At 42.4% G+C, this 20,286-nt stretch overlaps 1 protein-coding gene across 1 annotated transcript; it reads left to right on the top strand.

The window, feature by feature from the left end:
• Positions 1-28: 28 nt before the first annotated feature.
• On the top strand, positions 29-17,915 carry LOC136435724 (DNA replication licensing factor mcm2-like). Its single transcript, XM_066429407.1, has 19 exons — positions 29-156; positions 1,464-1,663; positions 2,468-2,640; positions 3,628-3,719; positions 5,745-5,919; positions 6,481-6,700; positions 7,183-7,390; positions 8,007-8,141; positions 9,885-10,076; positions 10,326-10,419; positions 10,650-10,769; positions 11,208-11,338; positions 11,873-12,037; positions 12,558-12,632; positions 13,871-13,954; positions 14,442-14,597; positions 15,775-15,957; positions 16,344-16,499; positions 16,939-17,915. The coding sequence occupies exons 1-19, from the start codon at positions 151-153 to the stop codon at positions 17,047-17,049; spliced, it is 2,676 nt and encodes an 891-aa protein (XP_066285504.1). The 5' UTR covers positions 29-150; the 3' UTR covers positions 17,050-17,915.
• Positions 17,916-20,286: the final 2,371 nt, after the last annotated feature.

Below are 20,286 nucleotides of genomic sequence, written 5' to 3' on the forward strand. Positions count from 1 at the left end.
TACTTTATTAATCTTTTTTTGATCGTCTTTAACACTCATTAAATGAAGAATTATTTTCTTCACCTTTACTTATGAATATTCATGAGCTAGATTTCCCGCGAAAAATGATCATGTGTGCAGAAACCGCGGCAAAATCGTCGAGAAGACAAGATGGCTGTGAGTATACCTGTTGAGTTTCTGCCAGTTTTCTTGTGTTAATTGCGACCGCATGACGTTTTAGTTTGTGTAGTAGGGAGGGGAAAGTTGTAGTATACATACAGAATAGAATATAGTGATTTTACGGTTACTGCTTTCATGTTTTGGGTAGAAAAATAGAAGGTTGAATGTTCACGTGTTGCAGCTAGGTAAATAGCATTGTGTATTTTGTACCAACTTCTTGTCTATGGTTAAAAAATTTAATCATCGGACATTTTTGCCAGTGCTATTTTTACGAATGTAACGTTATATAAACCTCTGAGCATTATGATCTTGTAATCCCTTCGCCAAGATGAAAATATGATTCTACGATCAATTAAAAGTCGGGTAGGCTGTTTTGGGGGTATTTAATGTTTAAAGCTGAAATTTAAATCCTTCCAAGCCACAGTTCCAAATTGAGTTCAAAATTTACAAATATCTGTATCAGTTATTTGATGTATGCACAGCTATGCTAGTTTAAGATGTTGAATACAAATAGAATACAACCCATTTCCTATTGTCACTGCAGTGCATTGTGTTTAAAAGCACAATGCACTGCAGTGACAATATGACATACTGTAGAGACCTAACATTATAGCAACAGTTGTGTTGAAATGTCCCAACCTAAAATCAGGTTAATCTTGTGTATTTAATGTTAACCCCGGTACCTAGCCATTGTATCTCATTCTAACTATGGACCAAATATTTAATACAAATTATGATATATTTACTTATTTATTTATTTACTAATCTTCAGGGTGGTCCATTCAGTGAACTTTAGTAACTGATTTCCAAGGGAGCCCTTACAAATCATAACAAATCAGGATGACCATATAATTGTTGCTTTTTAACTAGGACCAATCCTATACTGAGGCCTGCATGTATGACATTGAACGTTTTGATTCCATGTAATTCATAGCCTACATGTAACTACAACGCAACTAGGTTGATGTATATGTTTTAGATTCCTAAAATTCAGTTAACTGTTGGAGCCAGTTCTTTATATTGTAATTTTTGTCATCATTATATCTTTGTTTCATGTACTTGCAAGTGAAACGAAGGAGCGAGTAGAAACAACAAGTGATCCCGGCCCCCGGGATTCAAACCCACGTCGAAACCGGGCAGCCAGATCACAGGCACGCACGCCTTATTAAGTTAACCACTAGGCTAAAAGGTCTAGACCAGTTAAACTAGTCAGTTGGAGGCGCTTGAACCCCACTGTTACACAAGTCGCCTTCATGCATGTACTTGCAATAAACTTATTACTTATTTATATCTGTTCCCAACAGGATCAATCCTCAGAGCGTTCAGAGCCCTTCTCCCCACCGGTGGGGAGCCCCCGCACCAGCCCCAGTCGTGGCACAAGCCCCACCCGCGACCTCCCGCCCTTCGAGGATGAGTCGGAGGGGTTGCTAGGCAACGAGGAGGCGCCCATCCTGGCCGAGGAGGAGGAGGATGGGGAGGAACTGTTTGGAGATCGTATGGAAACGTCAGTACTGTAGAATGACTTTTTGTGAGGCATGCAATGGTCTGTACTGTAATAATAATGTTTTTTTTGCCAGACATTACCCGTGCAATGGCAGCCAGTGGTGAATTGCTGCAGGGTTTTCAATCATATAATACAGAACAGATACATATTTGCTCCACACTTGCACTTTGTGGAACTGTTGCAAGGGTCTGGGCGGCTGCCATTCTGCGCCAGCAGGTGACCTCAATACGACCTTCCCCAACCGAAGTCAGGTACCCATTCACACCTGGGTGAAGTAAGGAAAGTCGTGTTGAGTGCCTTTCCCAAAGGCACAACATCAGTGCATATCGGGGTTTCGAACCCGGGACCTCTCGGTTCTGGGTGAAACACTCAATGCCAGTTAAATGGTCTGTAGAATGACATTTTTGATCAGTAACATTTTGTTTGCATCGTTCAGCTTTGTGAGCCTATAGAGTTGTAGGCATCTAGCTGTAATTTTTGGCATCAAGATTCTGGGGGCAGTATCTGTTTCGTATACTAAGGTACTCAAGGTATCCCAGTCTATCTGAAGCAGATGTTGTCAAGTTTCTTTTGATATGTTGATATTTAATTGGTGGTGTAGTGTGAGTGAGTGGTGTACTTAGAGTAGAGGGCTGTTATACAAGCAGGCCAGGCAGAAACATTTACAACTGTCCATCTGCCTGGAGATTAGTAGTTCATATTGACTATTTCTGAAAATTAAAGACCAAATATTAGATACATTGGTATGTAGTTTTGTACATTACGAGGTTTGTTACCTACATTTCCATTGGTTGTGAACTGCAGGGATTACCGACCAATCCCAGAGCTCGACGTGTATGACCGTGAGGGCCTGGACGATAATGATGAGTACTCTGAACTCTCGTTCGGCGAGCGTGCTGAGGTGGAACGGGAGCTACGGAAACGGGATCGTGAGGAGGGCCGCATTTCCGGGCGTATGCGGAGGGGCCTACTGTATGGTATGTTGAATATTTCATTTAAAGAGAAAGAGAACGCATTTAGAATGCAATAAGTAGACTCCCAGGTTGTTTAATGTAATTTACCCCCAACCTATGTAATAAAAAGGCCCAAAGGTTTGTGATTTTACATAGTAAAAGTTCCATTGTACAATAGTCAAGGAACTGTGTCCTTATTCCTGTAATGGAACAAGGTAATGTCCACTAACTAAAATCTGCCGGGTACTCTTAGATTGCCGCAAGTGTGCACACCATGCGGGCAACAAATGGAACTGTAAGCCTACTGTCACCGTATCTGACTAATGATGATAATGCATTCCAGTAGTCTGTATAATGCAAACTCCAGCTGTCCGGGGGTTTCTCTATCCTCTTGGGTTGCGAGGCGGTTACAGGGCGGCGAGCGGTCACAGGAGGCTTGATTGAATTCAGGCTAGCATTCCAGTACCTCTGGGATAAAAAAAAGGGACTCTATATTGTTTGTAGGCATGTACATGTAGCATAAGACCATGGGTCTGTAATGTAAAAATCGGACCTGAACCCATGGCATATGTGTGCTAAAAAAGATTTTTTCCTGTTACATGTAAAATTGCATATTGGCATATATTTTACATGCAATTTGAAAACTACAATGCATGCGAAATTATATACAGTAAGTAATAACATTTATAAACACAAAAACAACAATGTTTTCATATTTTCCAAGTATATTTTCGCAATCTAAGGAAGGTTTAAGATGGTTTAAAACAAAAAGGCGAGTATAAGCGAGAGATATCTTTTTCAAGTCCGGACTTGTTTCCAGATGTTTAGGTTTTATTGAACTTGAACCTAAACGTTAGGTCCAGTCCGGATCAGGTCCGGGTTTAAGGTACGCAGCACTATGCTGTATTAACAGATTCACATCGTTTTTAATGTGGCAGGATTAGAGTAGCCGGGAGAATTATAACAGTTGATGTTACTTGTCTGATTGGATAAGACCTTGGTTCCCTGCAGATGAGAGTGATGAGGAGGATGAGGCGGTACCCAGGAGGAGGAGACGACTGGCCGAGAAGGCAGCCGAGGGGTTGGAGGGGGAGGATGAGGAGGTAGGGAAACGGCCACTCTTAAAATTCGCTCTGAAAACATCAGTTAGCATGTTAATTCTTAACATGCTAACAAACATGTGTTAACCCTTTCCAAAACTTTCGCTTGATGAAAGATAATGTTGTTGATAGTTATGCAAAATCTCCGTTTTAAACCTCTTTGGCCACCTTTGTTTTTGAACACACAACTTTGTGCAATCGCTACAGCAGGGAGCTAGGACAGTGATAATGGTGTGTTCAGCGACAATACTCTTTTCCAAATGACAGATTTAAGAATATACATGTATGTCATATAACGTCCTCCAAAATGTCTAGATTTAATTTATTTCTGTGTTTTTTTTCTTGACAAATGATAGATATTATAGAGAAAGATTTGTCAAGGATAGAGAGGGCTTCTCTGTGTTATTCTTTTATTCCTTCCTTCATTTCTTCCCTCCTCACAGATGATAGAGATTATAGAGAACTTGGAGGACATGAAGGGACAAACCTTCCTTCATTCCTTCCCTCCTTCTCACAGATACTAGTAGAGAATCTGGAGGACATGAAGGGGCACTCCATTTTATTTGTTCATTTGTTCCTTCATTTCTTCCCTCCTTCCCACAGATGATAGAGATTATAGAGAACCTTGAGGACATGAAGGGACAAACCTTCCTTCATTCCTTCCCTCCTTCTCACAGATACTAGTAGAGAACCTGAAGGACATGAAGGGGCACTCCATTTTATTTGTTCATTTGTTCCTTCATTTCTTCCCTCCTTCCCACAGATGATAGAGATTATAGAGAACTTGGAGGACATGAAGGGACAAACCTTCCTTCATTCCTTCCCTCCTCACAGATACTAGTAGAGAACCTGGAGGACATGAAGGGGCACTCCATTTTATTTGTTCATTTGTTCCTTCATTTCTTCCCTCCTTCCCACAGATGATAGAGATTATAGAGAACCTTGAGGACATGAAGGGACAAACCTTCCTTCATTCCTTCCCTCCTTCTCACAGATACTAGTAGAGAACCTGGAGGACATGAAGGGGCACTCCATTTTATTTGTTCATTTGTTCCTTCATTTCTTCCCTCCTTCCCACAGATGATAGAGATTATAGAGAACCTTGAGGACATGAAGGGACAAACCTTCCTTCATTCCTTCCCTCCTTCTCACAGGTGATAGAGAACCTGGAGGACATGAAGGGGCACTCCATTTTATTTGTTCATTTGTTCCTTCATTTCTTCCCTCCTTCCCACAGATGATAGAGATTATAGAGAACTTGGAGGACATGAAGGGACAAACCTTCCTTCATTCCTTCCCTCCTTCTCACAGATACTAGTAGAGAACCTGGAGGACATGAAGGGGCACTCCATTTTATTTGTTCATTTGTTCCTTCATTTCTTCCCTCCTTCCCACAGATGATAGAGATTATAGAGAACTTGGAGGACATGAAGGGACAAACCTTCCTTCATTCCTTCCCTCCTTCTCACAGATACTAGTAGAGAATCTGGAGGACATGAAGGGGCACTCCATTTTATTTGTTCATTTGTTCCTTCATTTCTTCCCTCCTTCTCACAGATGATAGAGAGTATAGAAAACCTGGAAGACATGAAGGGACAAACCTTCCTTCATTCCTTCCCTCCTTCTCACAGATACTAGTAGAGAATCTGGAGGACATGAAGGGGCACTCCATTTTATTTGTTCATTTGTTCCTTCATTTCTTCCCTCCTTCCCACAGATGAAAGAGATTATAGAGAACTTGGAGGACATGAAGGGACAAACCTTCCTTCATTCCTTCCCTCCTTCTCACAGATACTAGTAGAGAATCTGGAGGACATGAAGGGGCACTCCATTTTATTTGTTCATTTGTTCCTTCATTTCTTCCCTCCTTCTCACAGATGATTGAGAGTATAGAGAACCTGGAGGACATGAAGGGACAAACCTTCCTTCATTCCTTCCCTCCTTCTCACAGATACTAGTGGAGGACATGAAGGGGCACTCCATTTTATTTGTTCATTTGTTCCTTCACTTCTTCCCTCCTTCCCACAGATGATAGAGAGTATAGAGAACCTGGAGGACATGAAGGGGCACTCCGTGCGGGAGTGGGTTTCCATGGCGGCGCCACGCCTGGAGATCTACAACCGCTTCAAAAACTTCCTGCGCTCTTACTGCGACGAGACCGGCAAGAACGTCTACCGCGAGAAGATCAGGAAGATGTGCGAAAGTGAGTACAAAATTACTACAGTCGAGTACAGATTAAAGTTGAAAGAAATAACAGTACTATGAGTATGACATTTTCAGGATGGCAAGATTATTTCTGACTCAGTGCTGTTATTGGTAAATATGTAGATAAATAACATAACATACATTGTAATTTTGTACAGCAAGTCAAACTTGAAGTAAAATCTGGTATTTTACTTCAACACTTAAACACCCGTATACTTATAGAAAAATTATCACCAATATCCATTTGTAAATTGATTTTGATAAGATGATCCTGCAAACTAATGACGAGTCTTTAAGGAGATACCAAATACATCTTTACAATTGAAGTTTTGTTTTTGGGTCCAGAAAAAAAAGAGAAGTAGGGATACCTTTGGCCAACATGTTACTTCATCCCAAGGGAGTGAAGTATTGTTTTTGGTATGTGTGTGTGTGTGTGTTACTGTATCTGTATGTGTGTGTGTCTGTGTGTTTTTGTTGGTGGTCTAAAAGGGCCCACAAAGCATTATGGGTAAGGTGGTCAAGTCTGCCATCTCTGATTGTCTTTGTTTCTGTTTCCCAGACAACAAGGAGAGCCTGGTGATCGACTACAACATCCTGGCCAATGAGGAGCAGGTCCTGGCGTACTTCCTCCCCGAGGCGCCCGCCGAGATGCTGAAGATTCTGGACGAGGCGGCGAAGGAAGTCGTGCTGTCGATGTTCCCCAAGTACGACCACATCGCCAAGGAGATCCACGTACGCATCGCTGAGCTGCCATTGGTGGAGGAGCTGAGATCACTCAGGTGAGAGAGTGACAAGATGTTGAGTGTCAAGTTTAGTCTTTGAGTCAGAAGACAACTTAAACAGGTGAGGGATCATTTCAATAAACGTCTTGATCAAGATCCATCAATTTTTGGAGTAATGGTATTCCCCTTGCAGCTTCCATCCAAACTGCAGATTGTAAAAACGTCCTTCACACTACAAATGGTAGTAAATGCAACATAAGATAAATGGAGGATATTTAAGAAATGCTGTAGCCTTTAAATGTGAAGTTTTCAAGTAAAGAAAGTTTTTTTTCATGGGATTTCTCTCATTGTTCATATAAATGGTGAATAACCTTTAGTCACTTCACACCAGTTTTTGTACAGTAAGTACAAGCTGCATAAGACTGATTGTTGTAGAGTTGTAAATGTTTCCCGTTGGGGTAGCCTTCTGGCACCAACTTTGTATTGGTTATAGAGTTACACAACAACAAGAATGTTAAACATCGGAGTTTGCTCCACAGACAGCTGCATCTGAACCAGCTGATCCGTACCAGCGGTGTGGTGACCAGCACGACGGGAATCCTGCCCCAGCTGTCCATGATCAAGTACGACTGTACCAAGTGCAGCTTCGTGCTAGGCCCGTTCTACCAGACGCAGAACCAGGAGGTCAAGCCGGGGTCGTGTCCGGAGTGCCAGTCCATCGGGCCATTTGAAATCAACATGGAACAGGTAGGACTTACAGGAAAAATATTCGAACATTTTCAATCCCCTAAGGAGGTTTATTTTTGATAATGATGGTTACTTTTGGAACCTCATTTAACAAACAACATGGCTACCATTATTAAAGCCTGACTAGAATATACATTTCAACTTTGGGCTATAAATTTAAGTATCATTTACTGTCATATGGAAGAGACTTCTTCCCTGAAAACATTTGTTTTTGTCATACCTCAATATACAGTATATTCAGAAATGTTCGCAGGGATTTAATTTCGCCGTAAAGAAAAAATGGAGTGTTCAAGGTGATTTTGAGTTTGTGTACGAACTTGTGTTACAGTAACACAATGGAACGGCTTTTCGCAATGGTTTTGCGGTAAAGAGTTAACCACAAAAACCGCAAACATAAAACAACCGCAAACATTTCTGCATTCACAGTACCTTGATTTTAGAATCATTTTTTAGGCTTTTTTTGCTCTGGAGGCTTGTTGGCGATTCCACATTTCCAGAAATCCACATTTGTAGAGAATTGTTTTTTTCTGTCAAACCTAAAGAGACCAGTGTTAAGTCGTACATGATAAGAATCATATTAAGAGACAGTCATGTTGATTTTATTTCCTGTTCCCAGACTGTGTACCAAAACTACCAGCGAATCACCATCCAGGAGAGTCCGGGAAAGGTCGCTGCTGGCCGGCTCCCGCGCTCCAAGGACGCCATCTTGCTTGCCGACCTCGTGGACTCCTGCAAACCCGGGGACGAGATCGTAAGCTACACCCTTCCGTACTGTTGATTGGAGATGATTCTGTTTGGCAGCTTTTGTTTGTTGGGTCACTAGTTTATGGTGTCACACAAAAAGTTAATTAAAAGTTATGTAAATTGCAAAAAATGTTTCAGGAAATGGATACTTATGTCATAGAATGCCAAAGTCACTTCCAAAGTCAAAATGGAGTTTTGAAAGAACAAAAATGAAGAATCTATACTTTGGTATACCATACTCTTTATGTTAATTTTTGTTCATTCTTCCTGACCACAATCATAGATGTCATAATGAAGCCAACTTTTTTTTTTGGGCCAAACTTTTTTTTTTATTCGAATGCTTGGGGTTCCCTGAAGATGTCATCAATATAATCAAATCAACATGGCCCAGTGTTCTCGCCAGCGCCCGTCCTCCCGTCATTTGATGGGTTTTTGTCGCTCATGACGGACAAAATTTTTGCCCAACCCGTCATTTTTAATGGACAAAAATCGGTGTGTGAAGATATTTAGACAGAGCTTAGAATTTTCAAAAACTCCAGAGGATCAGCGGAAGTTTGTGACGAGGGCAATCTAGATCATTTCTAATGCCCGCCGGCGACAACCCCAGCAACACACAGAGAGCGCCGTGGTGGTTGCTAGTAATATTTGGTGGCCGCCGAAAACTCGGCGTCATGCGCCGCCCTCCCCACTACAGTTTTGGCCGGTCGCATCAGGCTGACGTTTATTTCTGTTTTGTCCCTCTCGGTTCACCGTCAGTTATTGTCATCAAAGAAGCCTTAAAATTCAGAAATACTCCTATAGTAATCAGGCTTTCTGTAATCTGTGTAAACAGTATTAAAGTTCAAGCCGCGGCGGCTGAGTATTACATTCTTTCTTCCCGCGCAAGAAATGGTAAACAGGCGTCAGATATTGTAATCCACCAATCACAGCGCACGTCTCCGTCGCGTCAAGAAAAAACGACCAATGACATGCGAGTCTCGCTACTTGCGAGATTTCAGCTAAGCGTGAATTTGCGAGATGTTAGGGGAATGGCGGGAATCGCAGGGAATCGCAAGGATCGCACGACGAACCGGCTGTTGGAAGGCTTGAATCGACAACTTTTGAACACATTCAGTGCAGTTACCGGAGAAATTAACCGTGGAAAACATGGTACAAAAAAATGGACGTCTTTATTGCGTTCTTTCTCAAAGTAGGGTGTCAAATTCCTCATTATAATTGATAATTACAGGGCGCATACGGATCAAGTGTTGAAAAGTTGTGTTTTATTTTTGCCAACTTATTCTGTGTGTATTTTTTGTAGGACGTAGCTGATACGTAATAAAGTTTTGCTGTGCTAAATTTTATTTTCTTTGCCGATTGTATACAACATAGAAGTGTAGCTTGTGCGTGAAGTTGTGAACATTCGATATTTCCGCGATGACGGCATGCGGCACGCCTCCCAAAAAAATTAAGCCTGAAACCCTTGTGTAATTTTTCACCGAAAGACATGTCATTAAACTAAGCTTATTCTACCAGGAAATTTGCCCCTCAAAATGCAGGAAATAGCGTTTCAGAGGGTCTAGATCTCAAAATCTCGGGAATACCCCCGGACCCCCCTACAATGGTCACGCCTCCGGTTCCCGGAAGCAAAATTGCAATGACGGGTAAAAATTTCAGGCTGGCGAGAACACTGACATGGCCTAAGTTACTGATTAGTGGTTATCAGTCAACTGGATTTCCAACACTTTTTGTCTCTTTCATTGTTCTATAGGAACTGACTGGTATCTACCACAACAACTATGACGGCTCCCTGAACATGGCGAACGGTTTTCCCGTGTTCGCTACCGTCATCCAGGCCAACTACATCACCAAGAAGGACGACAAACTGGCGGTCAGCAGTCTGACCGACGACGACGTCAAGGCCATCGTGGCGCTGTCCAAGGACGAACGTATCGGAGAGAGGGTAGGACATGTGTGCAACAAACACATTTACTATAAATGCATTTAGGTAGTTCACGGGGATTTGATTTTGCTGTAGGGAAAATATGGGATATTCACAGAGGTAACCATGGAAACTGCGAACAGTTGACCATGTACTGCGAACTCAAAAAGCATTTACATAATTCGCCTTGAACTAGAATTTGAACTTGCTTATTCCAGGGTCATTTTCCACATCAGTGTAGTATTTAATGTTGCCTTTCTTTTCTTACAGATATTTGCCAGCATGGCTCCTTCCATTTATGGACATGATGACATCAAGAGGGCCCTGGCTCTGGCACTGTTTGGGGGAGAAGCCAAGAATCCAGGTACGGTGGCACTTGCAGAACTGTCATCACAACTTTCTGTCTGCTGTTTTTAAAAGTATTCTTGAAATCTGCTGTCTCCAATTGTTGTTCGCGATAATGAGTTTACCGCGAAAACCATGAACATTAAACCACCAGGAAAATTTCTGCATTTACAGTATTGTCTGACTGAATGGTGCACAGAGTAACTAACATCTGAACTAAATGACTTGATTTATTTTCTGTGTGTTCAGGCCAGAAGCACAAGGTGCGAGGAGACATTAACGTCCTGCTTTGTGGAGACCCGGGGACGGCCAAGTCTCAGTTCCTCAAGTACGTGGAGAAGACGGCACACAGACCTGTCTTCACTACAGGTAATGTTTGAACTTGAAAATGTCTGCACTTTTATGGGCAGGCGTCTATGCATCTTTAACCTGAAAACATGACTTAAATACAGTTCATTTTTGCTTTTCTGACTTAGAGAAAATGTTTTCAGTTTGGGAGTTTTTTGATCAGTTGAAATACTGCAGCACATACCAGTAGGATGCGTATCAATGCTTAGAACTCTGATGGCTAGGCTGGGTTTCGAACCCTGCACCTCATCCAGATACACATGAGTTACAAATTACTGCTAAATTCAGGTCAAATTCACTGCTTATTGAGTTAATATCTTTGAAATTTATATTGATATAGATGTGTAGTTAATCATCAGCATCACCACATATCAGTCATCACAGGGGCGGGACACTTCCTTTTTGTTGTCCTTGGAATTATCAAAATGACGTACTAAACCTTGACCTTACCGCTTTCAGGTCAGGGTGCGTCAGCAGTGGGTCTGACAGCGTACGTCCAGCGGAACCCGGTCAGCAGGGAGTGGACACTGGAGGCCGGAGCACTGGTGCTGGCCGACAGGGGCGTCTGTCTGATCGATGAGTTTGACAAGGTGAGAATGGGAGTGAAGGTGTGTGTGTGTGTGTGTGTGTGTGTGTGTTTGTGTGTGGGTGTGGGTGTGTATGTGTGTGCGTGTGTGTCTGAGTGAGCAAGTGAAAGAAAAAAGTTGAAGCGGTGCTAGCATTTCTTCTGAGTCAAGGTTTTCAGGTATTAAACCCAAAGTTTGTGACAACTGAGTGAAATATCATTCTTAGGGATGTTATTACCTTTGCCAAGAAGGTTATGTTTTCGACCGCATTCATGCGTGGGTCTGTCTATCCTACTGTCTGTCAACACGATAACTCAATAGTGCCTGGATGGATTGTATTCATATTTGGGAGGTGGGGAGGTCTTTATGGGACCTTGAAATGATTGATTTTGGGCCCCCTAGCTTCTTGTTATGGTACTGCAGAGGAACTTCTAGTTTTGATATCTCGTGTTCTGGACAAGCTATGATCACAATTTTTGATTGGTTAGTAAGTCTTGTTGTTGGGAAGGCATAATTTTGACCCGGCCTCTAGACTGACATGTTACTGTATCTCTGTAGATGAATGACGCTGACCGCACCAGTATCCACGAGGCCATGGAACAGCAGACCATCTCCATCTCCAAGGCCGGCATCGTCACGTCCCTACAGGCGCGCTGCTCCATCCTCGCCGCATCCAACCCCATCGGAGGCCGTTACGACCCCTCCCTAACCTTCGCTGAAAATGTAAGACCTGGTCTGTTGCAAGGACGCATCTTAATACCAATGATACAAAGGGTTGTAAGAACGGCAGGGCTGTTTTAGGACCTGTCCTTCCGTCAAGAATTTGCTTATTGAGACGGACAAAAATTTCACTGTCTGTCCAAACATCTGAATTTGATGACATGAACTTGATAAAAATGTATCTAAGCCTAAAATGATACACTTGATAAGAAAATAGATAGCATGGTCTCCCAAACAATGAGTGGGATGGAGAAAAAAATTAAAGCCAGAGCCAGCCCTGAACAATGTCTCTGAAGTATATACTTGCTCATTTATAACTATGATTAAGACTAAGTCTGTGAGCCGTGTACTACTGCTAGGCAGAAATGGGGTAAGATAACAAGAATGTTGTTTCCTTGATGAAGTCCTTGGCATTAGTACTTAATACTTAAATACATTAGTGTCATGGTTCTAGTAAATCCATTTTTCATGGCCTTTACTAGTATTTAGGTGCTATTTTTAAAATTCTGTGACGTTGTTCTAGGTTGACCTCCCTGAGCCGATCCTGTCCAGATTTGACATCCTGTGTGTGGTGAGGGACACAGTCGACCCTGTACAGGTCTGTATCTACATTTATGTCATACCTGGGCCGCGAAAGCGTTCTTTATGGGTGTTCCGCATCGTGTGATAATTTTCTGTATCACACGGGGCTCTACTTGTATCACACGGGCTTCCATGAAATATTTAGAATGTATTTCGAGTGCACCTGTTGCGCCGCTGTGGTAAATATAGAATACAACACGGGGTATTCCGTATCACCCGAGGTACCAGCCCTCCCGCGGGTCGGATCGCCCGACGGCCGTAGGCCGAAGGGCGATCTGATCCGCGGGAGGGCTGGGACCGAGGGTGATGCGGAATACAACGTGTTGTATTTTATTTATGTCATACCTTGGTCATACCCACCCGAGAAAACACACATTTCAATGCGGAATGCGCCAGAAGTTGAGGGAGTTTTGTGTCTTCGAACAAGAAACTGTAGCAACATTGATTCCAATCTCCGAATCCGGTATTCGAATTTCCGACGGCCGCACAACCGGCGCGCTTGAAATGCGTTCGAAATATTCTACGGAAGCCTGTGTGATAACACTTCCGAACCCTATGTGATCCGGATAGTTATCACACGGTCCGGACCACCCGTATCAGGCCCAGGCATGACATAAATACAAATACCTGATTCGGAGGTCGGAAATGATGTTGTTACGATTTTTTTTGTTCGAGGACACAACTCAACTTGAGGCGCATTTTGCAATGTGTGTTTTTCGGCTGGGTATGACAAAAATAAAATACAACACTGTGTATTCCGCATCACCCAAAGTCCGGACCCTCCTGCGGGTCGCATCGGCCTTCGGTGGTCGGGCCGATACCTCGGGCGATACGGAATACACCGTGTTGTTTTCTATATGTATATAGCTGGTATAACTGCTCTTTGGCATAACACACCAGCTTCTGTATCAGTTCTACATCTATATTGCTGGTATAACCGCAGTCTCTGGAAGGAACCGGGTGTACAGCAGAGTTTGGTAGTGGTTTGGAAAATAATTTTTCCTTTGATATTGTGATATCTTATCCGAGAATGCAGGAACATGCAGTTACAGAGATTTGTGACAGTCACTTAAAACATTATTTGAAAATTGCGAAGTCTATAGTGTTTTCCTGAAGCCAAAGTCATCCTAGTTTGAAAGATATATATCAGTCAAATGATGATTATTTGCATGATATGTTTGTTGATAAAGATGTATTTGTATGACATGTTTGTTAATAAAGGTGTAATGTTGTTTGTTTGTTTGTTTACTGCAGGACGAGCTGTTGGCCAGATTTGTTGTCAACAGTCACATCAGACACCACCCCTCCAACAGTGGGGAGGACACAGATACACAGCCGGTACGATTGTTTAGGATTGTGTTTATTTAAAGGAAATTCAATACTCCAAGTAGCAGAATAATGTTGCCTGGAATGTTTGTCTCTCTGTTCCAAGGTGCTGAAGGAAAAATGTTAGAACTATTCTGCATGCATGTACAATTCCGTAATTTCTTTCTAGTGATGTCCTGTGGTAAGACATTTCAAGGTACTAGTAGTTTGTGGTGTTGGATTGTAGTGCTGTAACTGTACTTGGAGAAATCAAACAGAAATTGTTCTGGTCTAGTACTAGTATTGTACAGAAGTTCTGTTGCTTCTTCTTTAGGAGATGCCCCCAACTTCAACTTTAAATGATGATCCCTCAAAAATATTGATGATGTTGGACTGTATTACTGTAACCATAATACAGAGATTGTATTCATTTGGTAATGTTATGTTATGATACTGAAATTCTGTTTAACAGACGTGTTAAATTGTGTCAAGCAGACGCTGATGTGTGCCTTGTCTTTAGGAGATGCCTCCGACTACGACAGGAGTAGACCCTGTTCCTCAGGAACTTCTTAAGAAGTACATCATGTACAGTAAGGAGAAGGTTCGCCCCAAACTACACAACATGGACCAGGACAAGGTCGCACGGATGTACTCAGACCTGCGCAGGGAGTCCATGGTCAGACTTAGAAAACTTCTTCTTTTTTTTTTAGTGTTTAGGCCTCACCAAGTTAATCAATTGCTCCTGCTAGCAGGATACAGAGGTACTGCAGGGAACTGCAGTTACATTAAATAAAAGTACATAACACTCTAAATCCGCCTGCTGTCACTTGAAAATACTTACTTTGATGATATTTTTTCTGTTAATAAAAAGAATAAATAATTATTATCATAGAAGCATACAGTCTGCCAGTGTTTTTAATCTTCAATATCGGTGTCTTTTCATGAATGAAATACATAGATACACAAAAACTGCACTTTTAGTGATTTTCAACAATTATGTGCATCTACTGTACACTGGTAGTACCCGGATAAGTTGGTTTTCTGCCATAGTATGTTTGTTTGCTTTTTTCAAGCTGAAAACAAATAATTCTTTATTATGTAAGCCCCTATGGGGTGTCCCTGTGGTGTAGTGGCCTGCGCCTTTGTCTCTCACCACATCTGGTTCCAATTACTTGGATCAGAAGGCCCGGGTTCAAGCCCCGGGTAGGGCATCTCTGGACAAGAGGCGCATTGAGTCATACCAAAGACTTTATAAAATTGGTACATACTTGTGAAACAGTATGGAAGTTAAACACACTTCACTGTCAGTGGACTAGCCCCCTGCTACAGTGATTGCACAACAGTGTGGCCCAGGGCTATGAAACGGAGATGGGCACTGCCCTATACATCAATAATGGTGTGGGAGGATTTTAACTTAAAGCCCCTATATCTTCACCTCAGATTTTTTTGTACAATTTGATTAAATTTTTTTTTCAATTTGATCGCTTGACCCTGATGTAAATATGTTCCATACCAGGTGTTCATCTAAAGTGGGGAACAGGGGCAGAGCACCCTCATGCCCTGACCATGTGCCCCCTTACACATTTCAGATTCTCTGACAAGCATAAAATTCTGATTGACCAGGGATGCTACTAGGTCACATGTGGGCACAGTCTTCATATGTGACCTGTCTGACAGTAATTTTGCTTCTCAGGAAGCCAAAGAATGTCCCATTTTAATTTAAAATTTTCTAAAACTCCACACTGTGGAACGGGGGAGACTCCATCCCACACTTGGTCACTCCGCTCCCTCTCAATGCTCCCCCTTTTTCTTGAGAAACCCCTGTATACTAATGTTGATATCCGATCCTCCAGGCCACAGGTAGCGTTCCGATCACGGTGCGACACATCGAGTCCATGATCCGCATGGCGGAGGCACATGCCCGCATGCACCTGCGCGACTACGTGAACGAGGACGACGTCAACATGGCGATCCGCGTCATGCTGGAGAGCTTCATCGACACACAGAAGTACAGCGTCATGAGGAGCATGAGAAAGGTGGGGGATTGTACTGAAGTTGTACTGGGATTGTACTGGGATTGTACTGAAGTTGTACTGGGATTGTACTGGGATTGTACTGAAGTTGTACTGGGATTGTACTGAAGTTGAACTGGGATTGTACTGAAGTTGTACTGGGATTGCACTGAAGTTTTACTGGGATTGCACTGAAGTTGTACTGGGATTGTACTGAAGTTGTACTGAAGTTGTACTGAGTGGTAGTTTTTTTTAGTCGGATGTCTGGATGAAACTGCATTCAGGCACATTTAATTTCACTGGTATTTTGTTTGGTCCACAGAATTCAGGCTTTTACTTAGCATTTCAGTGCAACTACCCTTCTTATACCCCGCCTTTCCAGTACAAACACATTGTATATTTCTCCGCAGAACTTTGCCCGCTACCTGGCGTTCCGGCGAGACAACAATGAGCTGCTGTTCTTCATCCTGCGGCAGCTGGTGCAGGAGCAGCACTCCTTCCACAGGAACCGCTACGGCACGGACCAGGACTACGTCGAGGTCTCCGAGAAGGATCTCCAGGACAAGGTGGGCATTCTGGTTGTGTTACAACTGTCCTTACCAAAGTAGCTTTGTGGCTAGTGCTGTGTACCTCAGTTCAGGTTCAGAGGTTCAGGTCCGGACTTTTGAGTTAGTTTGTGCTAGAAATTTTGGTTACATGTAAAATTGCATGTCAGTATAGATTTTACATTCAATTTGAAAAATCTACATGCAAAATTATAAAGTCAGACTGAGTTGGTAGTAAACACAAATTTCACGATCTAAGGAAGGCTTTAGATGGTTAAGAACAAAAAGGAGGATATAAGCGAGAGATTGTTTTTGTTTTGGTGTGTGTTTTTTTTAACCTGGATTTTTACCTTACCTTATTTACCTGGGTTTTAATTTCATCCTTATCACATGAAAATAATTTTCTTAGGGGCCCCAGACTCTCATAACGTTTCTCACATTTCTTTGTCTATCCCGCCAGGCTCGGCAGATCGGGATCCACAACCTGTCAGCCTTCTACGAGAGCGACGTTTTCAGGACCAACAGGTTCTCTCACGACGGGAAGAGGAAACTCATCATACAAACATTGTAATCTGTAGATGGCTGGACAAACAAAAGAATACATAATCTTGAAGTGCAAGAGCTAAGGGTCACTTGGGTGTCAATACGTGTAGGTGACAGTGACGCTAGTAAAGATGCTTACTGTTTCCTTGACATGAAGTTTTCCAGTTGTTCTTGTCCTGTTCTGTTTCTTTGAGTCTGAGAGTCAAAAGATTTTGTTAGGGTGGCATAAATGTTAGTCTGTGTAACAAAACCTCTCACTGCTCAGGGCTCTGAGCTCGAACAACCCCTCCCTGATTCTTAAGTCCTGACCAATGGAAGGGTGCGGTTCTTGAACGATGTACATGTACTTGAAGGCATGACTATTTGTCTTTACTGTTTTGTAATGACACCAGATCACCTAAAGCAGAACCAATTTGTTCTTGAAGGACAACTTGTCTCTTATCCTTACTGTATGAGCATTTGAAAAGATTACTCTTCCTTTATTTATGAGCAACTTATACATTTACTGGTTGCCCCTCCAATATCTAAACATATTCATACGAAAATGGGGACTTTACTTACTGTGTTGCTTGCAAATGATTTGTTAACAGCAAAATGTCCAGATTGTTTCCTGTATGCTTTTCTAAGGGCATAGTATATTACATTGTACATGTAGACACATTGAGATACAGGCTGAAGGAAACAACAAAATGTTACATATGACTTTAAAAGTTTTTGTACATGTACTTCAGATACATTATTGGTAACCATGTTTATATAATACTGGTATAAGCTTGTAGCTTAGATTATTGTCTGTTTTGGATTTGTGTGAAGAAGAAAATAGTTACCAAGCTTAAATCATTACTACTTTGTCTACCTTTAGGGACAATAAAATTTGACATTTTTGCGCATGAACACTGGACCTTGTTCTATATTTGTAGTTCATTCATCAGTAAGAGTAGTTACCTTTGCCAAGAAGGGTGTGGGTGTCTGCGTGTGTGCCTGAACACGATAACTCTAGAATTCCCCAGTGGATTGTCTTGATATTTAGTTTGTGGGTACATGTACATGTAGGTCTTGATGAGACTTCAAAATGATAAGATTGTGTAGCCTCTACCAGGCTCAGCGCGATCGCTGGGAAAATAGTAGAAATCGGCCAAATAAGGTGAATAGTATGCCAGGGGTAGTCCGCTATATAGTGAAGCTCAATAGGCGATCTACTATTGAGCTTCACTGTATAGCGGACTACCCCTGGCATACTATTCACTCTATTTGGCCGATTTCTACGATTTTCCCAGCGATCGCGCTGAGCCTGGTAGAGGCTAAAGATTTTGGGCCCCCTAGCGGCCTGTGATGATACTGCAGTGGACCATACGATTTTGATATCTCGTGTTCTGAGCAAGCTATGGTTATCGTTTTTGATTGGTAGATAGCTCTTGGAAGGGGAGAGTAAGTTGTCACGGTTTGGGCCCCCTAGTGTTTTTTTTAACTGCAGGGGCCGATTTTTTTGTAGAATTGGGAAGAAAATAACAGGGTTTTGTGGATCGTCATTATTTTTACATTCACATAGCTCAAGTGATGATTTACATAATCATATGATTATGCAAATCCGGAGCTATTTGCATATCTAATGATATTTCAGACAAGCCATGGTTCAGGGTCGTGCTGTATGAGGGTCGTGCGTGACGGAGAGGAGCGAGGGGCCAGTCACTGTCCTAGGCACTTCGGCAGGCAGGTTTAGAAACCTGATGTATTTAATGACGGGACTCTCAAACATGGAAAGTATGTAACTGAGAAAGATAGGAATGTCGATATGTATCAGTTAGGCAAATGAAGTTGCTTAATTATTGAGAAAAATAATGATTCCATAATGGTGAATAATTGGGATTTCGTTTTTGCAGCATTTTGAAGTTTAGTAAATGTGGATATTATTTGACATAAATCATTTTGTACATATCTCGCGTACATTTTTTATGCAAATACAAGGCAATAAGATGACATTAGATGATGGGGTGATAAATGCGATGTTCACTGAAAGGTGAAAGTGATCTCTAACAGTTGAGCTACTCTTCCCCTGGTCGTGACAGAGAAGACACGCTATGCACGTGCTCATTTCGCTATGTACAGCTCATTGTACCTGAAAGCCCCCCCCCCCCCACAGCTATCTCTTTTCGACAAGTACAATGAGCAGTGGACCACCTATCAAAGGACGGCAACCCTGTCAAGTAGCATGCATGTCGGGTGAGCGACTCAGTCGGGATTCGAACTAACGATGTCTAGAGGCAGGGTCACTAACCACTGGAGTCTTTTAACTCTTTAAAACCAAAAAGCTAGTCTGCACTGTCTGGCAATGCCCACTCCAACACCCGTCGGTGTCCATCACTCTTGTGACCCGGCGTGCGTTGACTCGGATCTCGAGCCCAAGGGACAGACGGTGTTCAGTTCTTTCAGGAAGTTTCGCATCTTCATCCCGCTGACATTGCGAACCTCGAACATCTTGGGCACGTCCTTGGTGCTGAGAACAGGGTGGGAGGACACAGGACACTTGTGGATCAGAAGGTCAGCACGGAGATACTGATTGAACGCTCCCCAGTTGTCGAAATACTCTGCTGCCGACTCTGCAGCTGATCCTGCCCCGGAATAGACAAGCATCATTTTTAGATGTTCATTGGCATCTGCCTGCTGGGCCATATTGGCCCAGACTGGTCGATCTGGCTCGTGCCGGACGTCTTCTATGGCTTGGTCGAAATCATATAGTGCATTTTCTTATACAATAGTATGGTGATGGTGACATTTCCACCAACCTTTCCTCACAATAGATCATTTACCTCCCCCCCCCCCCATATGTATAGACAACAAAACTTCAAACGGCTTTGTGCCCTGACGGGATGATGAATATTGAATAAGTTCGTCAAAATAGTTTCCAACCATTGGCACACGCTTACATCATTCTATGATACCGGCCAGTCGGACAATTTCTGGGGTTTGTAGCCGGCTAGCCCCAAAGTTCGACGTACAGAACATACCAAAAGCACTGTCGGTAGTGAAACCGTTTCCTACAGAAACTTTTAATGAATAATGTGCAATTTAAAGGATATGGTGGAATTCGATTTTCCCCAACATTTGAATATTTCATAGTTCCGTTCTCGGACTATGCAACATCCCAGTGCCTGCTACAGGCAGTTGTCCGGATATCCTCTTCAATGTACGAGTATTATCGTTTACAAAATAAAAAGTGATAAGACAAATTACAGCCAACACACTACTAATAATAAATGTAGCACGT

Source organism: Branchiostoma lanceolatum, chromosome 5 (genome assembly GCF_035083965.1).
Source record: "Branchiostoma lanceolatum isolate klBraLanc5 chromosome 5, klBraLanc5.hap2, whole genome shotgun sequence".
In the NCBI taxonomy this organism is placed as follows: Eukaryota; Metazoa; Chordata; class Leptocardii; order Amphioxiformes; family Branchiostomatidae; genus Branchiostoma; species Branchiostoma lanceolatum.

Excerpts from the sequence above, each read along its gene's own strand:
- LOC136435724 (XM_066429407.1), top strand. Across the intron at positions 6,701-7,182 it reads GAGGAGCTGAGATCACTCAG|ACAGCTGCATCTGAACCAGC; the intron begins GTGAGAGAGTGA and ends TTTGCTCCACAG. Across the intron at positions 8,142-9,884 it reads GCAAACCCGGGGACGAGATC|GAACTGACTGGTATCTACCA; the intron begins GTAAGCTACACC and ends ATTGTTCTATAG.